The sequence below is a fragment of the Eurypyga helias genome, unplaced genomic scaffold, assembly GCF_000690775.1.
Source record: "Eurypyga helias isolate BGI_N326 unplaced genomic scaffold, ASM69077v1 scaffold11389, whole genome shotgun sequence".
Taxonomy (NCBI): Eukaryota; Metazoa; Chordata; class Aves; order Eurypygiformes; family Eurypygidae; genus Eurypyga; species Eurypyga helias.
Window position 1 is genome coordinate 1 of NW_010271388.1, and position 14,630 is coordinate 14,630.

Below are 14,630 nucleotides of genomic sequence, written 5' to 3' on the forward strand. Positions count from 1 at the left end.
AAACCATTCTGGGATTCTATGAAGTAGCGAAAATCACCCTTAACAGGTCTAATGACACACACAAGCTCCCCAACTTGTGAGCACAATGTCCCTCTCCGTGAAACCCCAGTTCACCTGCACCCTCCTCCAGACTGATAACGGAACTAGAAGCTTTAACCAACCTTTCGTGAGACTCTAAACACACTTTGACAAATCAACAATTAATGGCCATCTCATACCTTTCACTTAGAACTAAGCACTGCAACTTTTAGTATTGCTTGCTCCTATGAAACGGTGCTTAGGACCATCTAGACAGTGAAATGAGTAGTTTGTGAGAATCATCTGGGCCCCACTCCAACGAAGTGCTCAGACAATACAATTTAAATGCATGGCCATATATGAATTCTGCACAAGCAGAAATGTTTTTTTTTTTTTAACCCCCCCCCCCCCTAAAAAACCACCATGTCTTCACTCAAATACTTAAGCTGTTACAGACAATTTTATGAACATAACCTCGATTTTCTTTAGTTTGATCTAAAAGCTTTTAATCAACAATTACCTTGTATACTATCTTTACAAGCTCCGAGGAGGTAAATGATTTTCCAGCATTCTTCTGGAAAACGTTTAGAATTTGCTGTTCACGTGCTGTTCGGTGAGAAATGTAGCCTTGGATTCTAGCCTCTGCATCCCGTACTACTGGGCCATGACCTAAATCAAAACACACGTACCAGAGCGCTCTTATTTAGATTTGGAGTTAAGTAGGCTATTGAATAATTGCATCATTCTTATGCAAACTCTGGTAGACTTAAAAGTCATAAGAAAGGAGCAGCACTTATTGTTGATGTTAGATTGTTAAGATGCTTTTTGTGTTTTTGGTTGTTTTCTGGTTGTTTTGGGTTTTTTGTTGTTTTGGTTGTGTGGTTTTTTTTTTTTCTTTTGCATATAAATAGGCCAAAATTAAGTTTAAATGTCTGCATCACCATGTGGGGTTGCATTAAGATCGAAAAGAAGAATTAGAAGATCTGGAAAGTCTAGATGGGGAAAGGGAATACTTCAGATGCAATAAGGGAACCAAGGAAAGAGTACTTCAGGCTATTAAAAAAAAAAAAGGAAAGGAGTTAGCTGCTGAACAGATTTGAAAGATGAGATTCAGATTATTGTGCTACCTCTGTCTGCCTGTCTCACTCTTCCCCCAAAGGAGATTGATACCGATGGCTTAAACTGATACTGGTCATTGAACAGTAGTGCTGAGGCAAAGGACTCCTGTACTGCTGTCCTGTTGTGGGGCTACCTAGCAAACACAGGGGAGAGAGGAGTAACAGCTTTAATTGTGACAGCATCTCTAGTACCTATGCTACCATTTATAAAACCAAAAGTTTAAATTTAGAAAAAACACATTGAGATATACGGAGCAGAGACTATAATGGTAACTGTCCATTCTCCTGCATTCTCCAGTGACAGAAGTCCCATTATTCAAAATTTAGGCCTGCACATGGAATCACAAGGCAGTCTTAAACCAGTCCCTGCTCTCCCAAGTGATTTAGCTGACTTAGATGACAAGACTCAGTGGCAGTACCTGGAATGGAACCCACATTTTGCAATGTTCATTTCATATCCATTATATCATCTGATCCACAGCCATTGTGTACGCATATACAGACGTTAAAATGATGTCAGCAAGCTTGGAACTAAACCCAGATGTGGATCCTTCTCATCCATATTTTTTCAGAGACAGCAAGACAGTTAACTTCACCAATAAATAAATGCTATCTGCCTAAGTGTAAAATGCTTCTGAGCATGTGAAATAGATCTCTCAAAATATGACCGTCCTTCCAATAATTCAGACTTTATATCAGACAGACTCATATTAGTTCAGACCTCTGTATAGCCCAGATGATCAGAAACAGTTAAATTTTTATTCTCATAACACCCTGTGACGTAATACAGATTTCCTTACTTTACAGCAAATCAAAACACAAAGGATAAAATTGAAGAAAATACTTGGCTCATGAAATCTTGCAGAGATTCCTAACTCCAGTACCATTTTTTAATCTATATTCTCAAGGAACATGGTTTCTTATTACAGGATGGGGAGCCCTCTGCTGACTAAAATGCCCTTTTCTGGTCCCAGGGATTCTCATTAACTGTCGGCTGTAAATAGACCGTCATGAGCATTCCGCCTGAAGTAATTTCCACATTAAATTGAAAAAGAAACATAGGAGGGGAAGGACTGGCAAAATTCAGCTACCCGCACCTAGCCAGCAGTCAGCCTGTTACAAGATGTCATGCTCCCCTACACCTAATTCCGAGGTTGCAGTGTGAGTGCTAAGGCATGGATGGGGAGCAGAGAAACAGTTCAAGAATCATGAAGACCTAAAACTGCACTGAAGTCAAAGTACTGAGCTCATATCGAATGTATTGGTAAAGCAAACTACCTTCTGCTATACTTACCATTTTACTGCAGTACATGCCAATAGTATAAACAATTGCTCTGACTGGGCAATTTTTACACAATTGCACATACATTTTGGGATGCATGGATAAAAAATGAAAGCTAATGCCAAACCTCTGCCATACTTGAGTACTCATTACTGAAAATGCAGAGCACCCAACTGCTTCCTAACTGCAAGTACAGCATGAACATCCCTAACAACAGTGTAGCAAACAGTTACAGATAAATGGGGCAAATACTCGACCATGGTGAATGTGTAACCTAGATAAGTAATGATTAGGGAGAGTGAAATACAACAGATACAATTGATAAACCCAACAGAATTTGGCATATATGAGGTTTTGGAAAGGAGAAATTCAATTAGAGGAACAGACTGTGTTTTGTAGGTATTTAAAAAAGAAAGCAGAACATTTAACTGATCAATAGATTGAGATTCTGGAGGCTAAAATATTCTTAGTTCTACCAGTAGTTAATAATTATGAGCAAGTTACTATTTCTGTCTCTGTCAGCCTCCACATCTATGGAATACCTATAACGATGTTTTTCTCAAATAGCATTTTTATGCTTAGATCTAAACCACTTAAAGAACACCTACTTCAAAAGAAGCCTATTTTAAGAATGAACACAAAAGAGATTTGGTTATGTAGGCTAAACATGGATGGTTAATGGAGAAAGACAGAACGGAGAATGTAGACACAGACACTCAGAATGACAAGGTGAAGATGAAACAGAAAGTCAGACAAAATAATGAGATGCAGCTCTGAAAAAGCAAACGAGGAGCTTAATCTTCAGTTACATAATGAATTCTTAAAAATCCAGTCTTGTCAAATAGACACGTGGTTTGTATGAAAAGTAAATGCATTCCCAAGGTTTGGGGGAGATAGAGGAAAAAAAAAAATAAAGCAAAGTCATTCAGTCAGGACTGAATGAATCAGCAACTTATTTTTAGAACATGACATTTGGCCCCTTGGCTCTTGTTCGAATTTAAGCTAAGTCATTAACTAAGACAACCATTTGACACTTCTGCTGTTTTCCAAGATGAATTTCTGATGAATCTGTGCTGCAAAGGATGAACATCTCTCTCAAAAAACAGTACTAGGTTACTCGCATTGGCAGTGTACTAGTGTACTCGCAATGGCAGATGCAGAGGACCAAGAGAACAGCTGTTATTTTTAATTCCTGGGGTAACATTAAGGTGTATGGATAGAATAATATAAGAAAACCACATTTGCTTTATGAGTCCAACAGTGAAAGATTCTGGCCTCTGTAGGCTCTGGGTATAGAAGCCCAAGGTTCACCTGCAAATGGAGAAATTTCAGGAGGGAAAGATATCTATCACTGAGAAATTTTGAAGTCTTGCAAATCATCATGCCATAAAGTCATCTTAGCTTAGGACTGGACATATATTAAGTAATGACCTGGAATTGTTACCTTAGCAGTGGTGTTTGATTGTAACAGGAATACTCAAATTATTAGAGGAGATATTTAAAAATGACATAGTAAAACAGAGCAGTTAAAACCAGAACCACTTACCTGGATATATTAAATCTAGTTTCATTTGTAACAATCTTTTCAAAGTTTTCATGTAATCATACAGGTCTTCAATGACTGTTGTTCCTTCTCCTAAAATACAGTCACCAGAAAATACAGCATTTTCTTCTTCCAGATGTAAAGACATATGATCATCAGTGTGTCCAGGTGTATACAAAACTCTGTTTAAAGAACAACAACAAAAAAGCATAGATTTTTCATACAGCATATATGCTTCATTCTCAGAAGCTAGAAACAGATAATGATAATATCATACACTTACAAAATAGACCACAACAAGAACCAAAAAAAAAAAGGATTAAAAACGGCTGAAACGTCAATGTAAACAGTGTATCACTTTGTCTAATCCCAGTTCATTTTCTTATACCATGGAGAGAACACAGATCATCATCTCTAACATGCTTTTACTTACATGACACATCATAACAGAAGTGTATTAGGGGAGCTGGCTAGTCATATGGAATTTGTGTTAGGGCTTTACTCTGAAGCTTTCAAAAGGAAAAACTGATGCATTATTTCCAAATTGAAATTTGTGAAGTTCTTGACATGCACCTTGCACTTAGCAAAAGAGGGTAAGGATGATGTTGACAATTCTTTTAGAAATTGACTATAAACTTCTGGACTCAACCCAGGTAGAGTTCTATCTCCCAAAATTTAATTTTCCCTGCAAGCCACCGTGACACAGTGGAATGGAGCTGTCAAATACAACAAGGAATCATGGTCTTTTAGCTGTCCTGTGTGCAGGCCCTTAAATATCTGACTGGTAAGGATTCAGGACCCCACAGCTTGAATGAGTACTGCATTAGAATGCAGCAAAGGGTGAATGGACAGCTGATTTGTATACAGTAACCTGAGCCGCTCAGGAGCTGCGCTGCAGTGTCCTGTCACTACTACTTTTGGAAAGGCAGAAAGCCTCGTGCTGGGGCTGATTCAAACTGAAAGTACACCACTCAGATGGGCATCACTGCTGAAACTCATCACAATATTCTTGGTAATGGCAGGTGCAGCAAAGCGGTGATCAGGGACTCAGAGGTGGTGCCAAGCAGTGTGTGCAGGCCAATGCTGAACAGCGCCCAGCCACGACAGTGCAGGGCTGGGAGGCCAACGCACAGCCCCATCTGACACAATGACTTCCAGTTGGTACTGAGTTCTGAGCTCAGCAGAAAGCAGGTGAGCCATCACCCTGCGGAGGCAACATAAAAGTCAAGATGATGGGTTGCATCTTGCCTTTGTAGGAAGTGGTATCCTCCAGTTCCTGATGAGACTTGACCAGGAGGCTTAACCACCAGCATGAAAAACCAAATGAAAAAGAACCCAACACTGCCTGGCACACCTTGAAAACCTGAAGGTTGCTAACTAGAATGTAACATGCAGATACTGCTGTTTTGGAACCACTGGTGGATCTAAGAGTATCCTTAAAGTAGTTACTGAATTAACCAGATGAGAGTACCTGCTTTTAACCAAGTATAAAGTTTGGGTGCATTACTCCAAACTTGAAAATGTGCCACCACTGTTTTACTTGGATTCAAATTTAACAAGTTGTCTTCCATCTCTAAATTGACTTTGTTCAAACATGGGCCACTTAGGGTAGTAACAGGTCTTCAATATTCAATAAAATACTCTCTATGGTTTTGTGGGGTTTTTTTACACTAACAAAATAAAATGCATTTGGCCAAATAGATCCTTTATTTTTACATTTTTTCTTCCAATCAGTCAGCTGACATATTCTACAAGAGGTATATAAATAACACCTAAACTGAAAAAGCAAAATTTGTCCTTAGAAGAGTAATGACTTGTTAAAGAAAGAAATCTGGAAACAGAACGGTCAGATATTTTTATTGTGTGTTTATGTGAGGCAGGATTGCTTTCGGATTCAGATTCATTCATGCTAACAAGGCAAATGGCAAAGACAAATGGAGGGCTTCTTCTCAAAGGCAATATGCTGTTGGAGAAGAAGCCCTCTCAAACCGGCACCCTACAAGAACCTGACAGGATGAAGTTTTAGAATTTAACATTTTAAGTATTAAATGTTTCAATGTCTCCTTGGGAAATATTGGAGACCTTATTGCAGCCTTCCAGTACCTGAAGGGGCCTGCAAGGAAGCTGGGGGGGACTTTTTACACGGGCCTGTAGTGACAGGACAAGGGGTAATGGGTTTAAATTGAAAGTGGGGAGATTTAGATTAGATATCAGGAAGAAGTTCTTCCCAGAGAGGGTGGTGAGGCACTGGAACAGGTTGCCCAGAGAAGCTGTGGATGCCCCATCCCTGGAAGTGTTCAAGGCCAGGCTGGATGAGGCTTTGAGCAACCTGGTCTAGAGGAAGGTGTCCCTGCCCACGGCAGGGGGGTTGGAACTGGATGGTCTTTAAGGTCCCTTCCAACACAAACCATTCTGTGATTCTATGATTTTTTAAAGTAAAAAGAAAGGCATGCTACATAATCCATCCAAACTACCACAAACTTCCCCATGAGTATCAATTTTAATAATACCCCCCTTATTCTACACCATCTACATCATGCTGAGGTCCCACACTTTCAATATTTTCCAGTTAATCACCACCACCCTTCCTGTCTTTTGACATAAACACACAGATATCTTTCCCTTAGCCTATGGTCCATCCTTATAAACTCTGTGCTGAGTCCATGATTTTGGGCTCCATCTGTCATAATGGTCTGTCACCACTGTGCTTGTCTGGTTCTATCATCGCTGCACTTTGCTCAGTTTCATCAAAGTTAATTCTTCATTAATCTGGATGATTCTTACTTTAATACCATTACTATGGCATATAGCTATCACAGAAGTGATGATATATGGTATTATATAGCGATTAGCATCATACAATTCAAATCATTGCCTATTCTCACCCAAAATCATAGAATCATAGAATGGTTTGGGTTGGAAGGGACCTTAAAGAACATCTAGTGCCAACCCCCCTGCCATGGGCAGGGACACCCCCCACTAGACCAGGTTGCTCAAAGCCTCATCCAGCCTGGCCTTGAACACTTCCAGGGATGGGACGTCCACAGCTTCTCTGGGCAACCTGTTCCAGTGCCTCACCACCCTCTCCAGGAAGAACTTCTTCCTGATATCTAATCTAACCCTCCCTGCTTTCAATTTAACCCCGCTACTCCTTGTCCTGTCACTACAGGCCCTTGTAAAAAGTCCCCCCCAGCTTCCTTGTAGCCCCTTCAGGTACTGGAAGGCTGCAATAAGGTCTCCCTGGAGCCTTCTCTTCTCCAGGCTGAACAAGCCAACTCTCTCAGCCTGTCCCCAGAGCAGAGGTGCTCCAGCCCCCTGATCATCTTCGTGGCCTCCTCTGGACTCGCTCCAACCAGTTTATATCCTTCTGATATTGAGGGCTCCACAGCTGGATGCAGCACTCCAGGTGGGTTCTCACAAGAGCAGAGTAGAGGGGGAGAATCCCCTCCCTCGACCTGCTGGCCAGACTTCTCTGGATACTGTTATGCCACAGGGCATTTGCCACCATCCATGATTCAGTACAGAGCACTGGCCACTTCTCTCAGTCAGCAATGTCTAATGCCAGCTGGATGACTTTCCTCTTTGCAAACTGGCTCGATGCACCTTCTGCTTCAGCAGCTTCCATCACTTGTTGAGCAGGACTCCATAGAGCAGCTTTCCTGCAATAGGATGGGACCTGTCAGTGAATAGGGCATATTGCTTCTCATTTTCTGGTAACATTATACAGTAGGGCCTCTTCAGCACATGTCACCTCCTCCACCGGTGATATTCAAGAATCTTTGCCCTCTGGCCAGTCCGTGATCACTTCCAAGATTCCTGGGCAACTGGGGTTTCCTGTTTGAGCCAGATGTGTGATCAGTGAGACCCACTTACTCCATGCAGCATCAGTGGCATGATGAGTAGGAGAGACTCTGCCTTTGAACATCCATCCCAGCACTGGCAGTCGAGGTGCCAAGAGCTGTGCTTCAGTACCAACCACTTCTGAAGCAGCTCAAACTCCTTCATAAACTGCCAATATCTCTTTTTCAGTTGCAGTACAGAGGGCCTTGGATCCCCTGTATCCCTGACTCCAAAATCCTAGGAGTCGGTCAACCTCGGGTCTCCCCTGGATCTTTCTGCCAGAGACTCCAGGTAGCGCCATTCTCCCCGGCTGCGGTGTAGAGCACGTTTTCACCTCTGGCCCTGTCCGGCCTGGTCCAAGGGCCACTGCATGCACTATCTCCTGTTCAGTTTGTTCAAAGGCTTGTCGCTGCCCCATTTGAAATCGTTCTTCTTCCAGGTCACTTGATAGAGAGGGTTTGCAACCAGATTGTAATTTAGGATATGCATTCTCCAAAAACCCAAAGCACCTAAGAAAGCTTGTGTTTGCCTTTTGCTAGTTGGTGGAAACATAGCTCTAGGGTCGAGGTAGATTCTTCCATCCCACTTAGAATTATAGGATCTTTTAGGTTGGAAAAGACCTTTAAGATCTTAAAAGTGCAACCATTAACCTGACACTGTTAATACCACCACTAAACCATGTCCCTAAGCACCTCGTCCACACATCTTTTAAATACCTCCCAGGGATGGTGACTCAACCACTTCCTCATCTGCTCCACGGTGACACAGGTAAAACCACAGGGTGGCCAGTGGTGTGTACCCACTATATCCTCTCCCTTCAGCAGAGGTATGCTTCCTCCTAATAGCAAAGACACTGGTCTGACAGGTGGGGAGCAGCTTTTTATGTTGCTGAACCAGTTTCTCCACAGCAGAGACAAGTGAGTCAGAGTAAGTTGCCCAGGCAATCCATCCACTGTTTGTCCCTCTCTGTCTTTCCAGGTCATTACTGCCAACGACTTGGCATATGACGATGGTGTTGTCCGTACGAACTTCTGCCACATGGGTCATCTGCACTTGACTTCACCTGGATCCTTGGATAACTGCTCGTTGTCCAGGTTATCATAAATCACCTCCAACATGGCTAATTCCCTCAGGTAATGGATACCTATCCCCACAATGGTCTACTTGCCTGGGTGAGACATAGCATCTTCCCTGAAGGGACACCTTTCCTTCACAACTGACAGGAGTCACCTCCAGAAGTTGACGGCTTGTGCCCCTTTTCCAATCACGTTGTCAATGTCCCTTTCCATAGAAAGGGATCCCAGCTGCTTGGCTTCCCTACTCTCTACTTCCAAGCTACTGGCCCCATTATTGCAGCAGCGGAGAAGCCAGATGACAATGTGCTTGCCTGGACAACGCTGAAATCTTCTTGCATATCTTGCAGCTCAGTCTGGGATAGGGATTGGGTGGTTACCGCCTCATTTATGAGTTCTGCCTCTTCCTCCTCCTGTTCTTGTGATGGACCTGCTTCAGAGTAGTGTGCCTTGTCCACTTCCTCTTCCTGCTCCCTCTCAGAAGCAGCTCCTTAATCCCTTACTAAACGAGCTGACTTCTGCATCCAATATTTCTTGTGTATAGGGGTGACTGATACCAGCACGGGCTGGTTCTCTGGTTCAGCTGCTGTGCCTGCTGTCAGGGCTGGGGGAGAATCATAGAATCACAGAATGGTTTGGGTTGGAAGGGGCCTTAAAGATCATCTAGTTCCAACTCCCCTGCCATGGGCAGTGACACCTTCCACTAGACCAGGTTGCTCAAAGCCTCATCCAGCCTGGCCTTGAAGACATCCAGGGATGGGGCATCCACAGCTTCTCTGGGCAACCTGTGCCAGTGCCTCACCACCCTCTCCAGGAAGAACTTTTTCCTGATATCTAATCTAAACCTCCCCACTTTCAGTTTAGTTCCGTTACCCCTTGTCCTGTCACTACAGGCCCTTGTAAAAAGTCCCCCCCAGCTTCCTTGTAGCCCCTTCAGGTACTGGAAGATGCCATAAGGTCATATCCCAAGGATATTCAAAATTCTCAAGAGCTATTGTAATTAGCCTGGAGGAAAAGGAGAAGGGGACGGTGAAGGAAGGTGTCTCCTCCATAGATTGGCTGTCCGAGGAGATAAGGTCAAAAGTGCAGTTATTAATAGTTTCCCAGAGATAACCAGAAGTACGGGGATGATGGCAGTGTTGAGTACAATTCCACGACCAATAATTTTATCCTATGATAAGCCAGTGTTACACTGTACAGCAAAACAATAACCTTAATCCAGTCTCCAGAGATGATAAACAGCAGCACAGGGAACATATACAGCAAGTAAGCTGTATATACATAGCACAACTTTGAGAGCAAATGATTCAATATTGTGACCAGAGACTATTGAACTAATATAATGAATGCTTATCACAAATTTGTTTCAGCATGCATGGGTCAGATTGGTCGTTATTTCAACCCTTCATGCCTCACGCTGGACACCAGAAGGGCTGTTGCGGTTTAACCCAGAAGGCAGTTAAAACACCACAGAGGCGTTCGCTCACTTCTACCCATCACAGTGGGATGGGGGAGAGAAATGGGGGAAAAAAACATCAGTATAACTTGTGGGTTGAGATAGAGTTTAATACAACAAAAAGGGAAGGGAATAATAACAGTAAAATAATATACAAAACAAGTGATGCACAATACAATTGCTTACCACCTGCTGACCAATGCCCACCTAGTTCCTGAGCCACAGTTCCCCCAGCCAACTTCCCCTAGTTTATATACTGAGCATGACATCACATGGTATGGAATATCCCTTTGGCCAGCTTGGGTCAGCTGTCATGGCTGTGCCCTGTCCCACCTTCTTGCTGGCAAGCGCATGAGAGGCTGAAAAGTCCTTGACAAGTGTAAGCACTACTTCACAACAACTAAACATCAGGGTGTTATCAATACTATTCTCATACTAAATCTAAAACACAGCACTATACCAGCTACTAGGAAGAAAATTAACTCTATCCCAGCCAAAACCAGGATGATGACTTATCTAAGAGTGATGAGAAAGTACGTAAAATCCCACTTGATTTTCCCAGAGAAAATATTTTTCAAGGGAAATGTTCTTAACTTTCCTGTTGAGGACAAAACCCAAGGGCTAATTCCTGACAATCCTCATCCATAAAAATAATTTATTCATATAAACATACCCTGCTGGATCATGATAGGAAGTCTACATGCATAAGTGCTGAAAACATTAGATGTATAGATTGCCAATCATTATGTTAGGATCATAGAATCACAGAATGGTTTGGGTTGGAAGGAACCACAAAGATCATCTAGGTCCAACCCCCCTGCCATGGGCAGGGACACCTTCCACTAGACCAGGTTGCTCAAAGCCTCATCCAGCCTGGCCTTGAACATTTCCAGGGATGGGGCATCCACAGCTTCTCTGGGCAACCTGTTCCAGTGCCTCACCACCCTCTCCGTGAAGAACTTTTTCCTGATGTCCAATATATATCTCCCTGCTTTCAATTTGAACCCGTTACCCCTTGTCCTCTCACTACAGGCCCTTGTAAAAAGACCTCCATAAAAGGATACATATATGTGTCAGAATTCTGGAGAAAAAAGTGATCCACCAAACTTACAGAAATTGGTGTTTACCTGAGTGTGGCTCCCTCTGCCTGTATCACATCTCCCTCTTTAAGATAAAAATATTTATGTCCTCCTTCGATTATTTCTTCACGGTGAGGGACACGAGGAAGCTTACAGATGCGATATTCAGAGTCTATTTAAAGAAAGCAAAAAAACTTGATGTTTTTAATTTGTCACTAACAAAGGTAATTCCACAGAAAGGCTATTTCTTGTACAAGTACTATTAATTATTATACAGTATGAATACAAAACTAGAAACAAGAAATTCTGTGCAGTAACTTTGTATTTATAAAGCAACCTTATTCCAGAGCCACAAACACTGAACAGTGAAAGCCACTGAATGTGAATACTGTACTCGGTACCAGCAGCAATTTTGAAGATGAAAAAGCACAAATTAAATTAATAAAGAAATGCCAGCAATTATTATATTTTACAAATGTTCTTTCTTCACTCATCAAGAGTCCCAAACCTCAAGTTTCTAGAACAACACTAAGTTTTCTGCACTCACATTCTGCATTAGGGTTCACAGAAGCACAACTCAACCTTTGCCTAACACTGCAAGGCAGCTTTTTGACCTGCAATTTCCCTCAGCGTCTACTGTTCTGAACTGTGAGTGAACTGTGAATGCCTTGGCTGGAACAATTATAGATAGCAACCCAGAAAAGGTATTTATAACCCTTGCTAGTCTTTACAACCAAGCTCATGAGTGTACAAGACTAAAATCCTCACAAAGACACCAATGTTGTTTTCAGTAGTGCCCAGGCTTCTTGGTGACTTTACAAGCACTTGGCAACTTTTCAAAATCTGATAAAGCCTGTGACAAAGCTTGTGACAAAGTCCAATGGTGCTAAGAAAAACCGCATGATACATACTGCTTATTCTCTTACCAAATACTAAAGCAGAAATGTCTCTTACTGTTTATCAACATGAAATACGTATTTTTAGATCAGAATTTACCTGCACACTGCCCAACCCTATTCCCCCTGATGATCTGAGGCCTACGAATTTGCCAGCAATTACTAATGGTCTGCTGTAAGGAATCTGAGTTATGCACGAGTTTTTCATGTTTCTTTTCTTTCAGTTTCTTTTTCAAAGGTTGTTTATTGTTATGACACAAGCAAAAATAGAATCATAGAATCATTTAGGTTGGAAAAGACCTTTAAGACCATCAAGTGCAACTGTTAATCCAGCAGTGCCAACTCCACCACTAAACCATGTCCATAAGCACCACATCTACACGTCTCTCAAATACCTCCAAGGATGGTGACTCAGCCACTTCCCTGGGAAGCCTGTTCCAATGTCTGACAGCCCTTTCGGTGAAGAAATTTTTCCCAATATACAAACTAAACCTCCCCTTGAGGCTGTTTTCTCCTGTTTTATCACTTGTTACCTGTGAGGAGAGACCAACACCCACCTCTCTGCAACTTCCTTTCAGGTAGTTGAAGAGAGTGACAAAGGTCTCCCTTGAGTCTATTCTCTAGACTTAAACAACCCCAGCTTCCTTAGCTGCTCCTCACAGGACTTGTGTCCAGGCCCTTCACCAGCTCCACTGCCCTTCTCCGGGCACGCTCCAGCACCTCAGTGTCTGTCTTGCAGTGAGGGACTGAAAACTGAACACAGGATTCGAGGTGCGGCCTCACCAGTGCCCAGTACAGGGGCAGAATCACTTCCCTACTCCTGACCACACTGTTTCTGATGCAGGCCAGGATGCCATTGGCCTTCTTGGCCACACTGCTGGCTCATATTCAGCTGGCTTTCGACCAATGCCCCCAGGTCCTTTTCTGCCAGGCAGCTTTCCAGCCACTCGTCCCCAAGCCTGTAGCGTTGCAGGGGGTTGTTGTGACCCAAGTGCAGGACCCAGTGCTTGGCCTTGTTGAACCTCAAGCAGATCAACACTCCTGCCCAACTCATCTGCAACTTACTGAGGGAGCACTTGATCCCCTCATCCAGATCACTGATGATAAAGACATTAAAGAAAGCTGGCCCCAGCGCTGAGCCCTGGGGAACACCACTTGGGACCAGTCACCAAGTGGATTTATCTCCATTCACCACAACTCTGGGCCCAGACATCCAGACAGATTTTACCCAGTGAAGAGTACACCCATCCACACCAGGAACAGCCAGTTTCTCCAGGAGAATGCTGTGTGAAAGTGTCAAAGGCTTTACTAACATCTAAGTATAGACGTTATATGTAACGTAAGTACGTAAGTATATGCACAGCCTTTCCCTCATCCACTAGGCAGGTCCCCTTGTCATAGAAGGAGATCACGTTAGTCAAGCAGGACCTGCCTTTCATAAACCCTGACTGGGCCTGATCACCTGGCTGTCTTTTACATGCCATGTGATAGCACTCAGGATGATCTGTTCCAGGTCAATTTGTCAATACTGTCAATACAGAATGGAATGAGTATGAAGTTTTTCTCACATCCCTTAATGTAATGTAAACTGCTGATAGTAATCTAGGCTGTCATTATTCACATTTAAGAGAAATTCACTATGATATGCACAGATACTGAAGAAAAACGGTAGTACTACAACTACAACATCCTGATCAATCATTGCCCTCATTCTACCTACTGCATCAGCATCATAAAAAAGTTTATATGGATACTCCAGAAGAATAATCCAGCTGATTTGTACAGAACCACAGAGTAAGCTTTTTTCTTGCCATGTATCCAACATTTTCAACAGTATCAGAAACCTCTGGCCTACCATTAGGGATGTTCTTGCAGATATCAGGTATTCCACCAGTATGATCATGATGCCAGTGTGTCACTAAAATTTCTTGAATTGAGATGTTGAACTCTGACAGTGCTTGCTTTAAACAGCCAATATATTCCGGAGTAGCTGGTTCCCCCGTGTCAATAAGGACTCTTCTACAGAAAAATTGGGGGGAAAAAAAAAATCAGAGAAAAAAAACCCCAGAGAGAATTTAGAGTGCTCACAGTTAAAAAAAAAAACCAAACCAAACACCAAACAAAAAACAACCCAAAAGCAACATTGCATGAAAATGTGGCAATAACGGATGCCTAAATATTCCAGGCGGCATCTGCTCCCTCCCTGATAACCTACCCCCGAGGCATAACAATTCACGAAGGGGGACAAATAATGAATTTGGCCCACCCGTGTGGAACTCCCGGAGAAGCGTTCCGTACCGCCGGGAGGCACCCACCCCCCCCGCC

General features: G+C 42.8%; 1 protein-coding gene across 1 annotated transcript; it reads right to left on the reverse strand.

The window, feature by feature from the left end:
- Positions 1-487: 487 nt before the first annotated feature.
- On the reverse strand, positions 488-14,324 carry LACTB2 (lactamase, beta 2; the record flags this gene model as incomplete). Its single annotated transcript, XM_010158798.1, has 4 exons — positions 488-687; positions 3,965-4,143; positions 11,458-11,581; positions 14,161-14,324. Coding segments are annotated over 4 exons (631 nt in total), but the record flags the coding sequence as incomplete, so codon positions are not given.
- Positions 14,325-14,630: the final 306 nt, after the last annotated feature.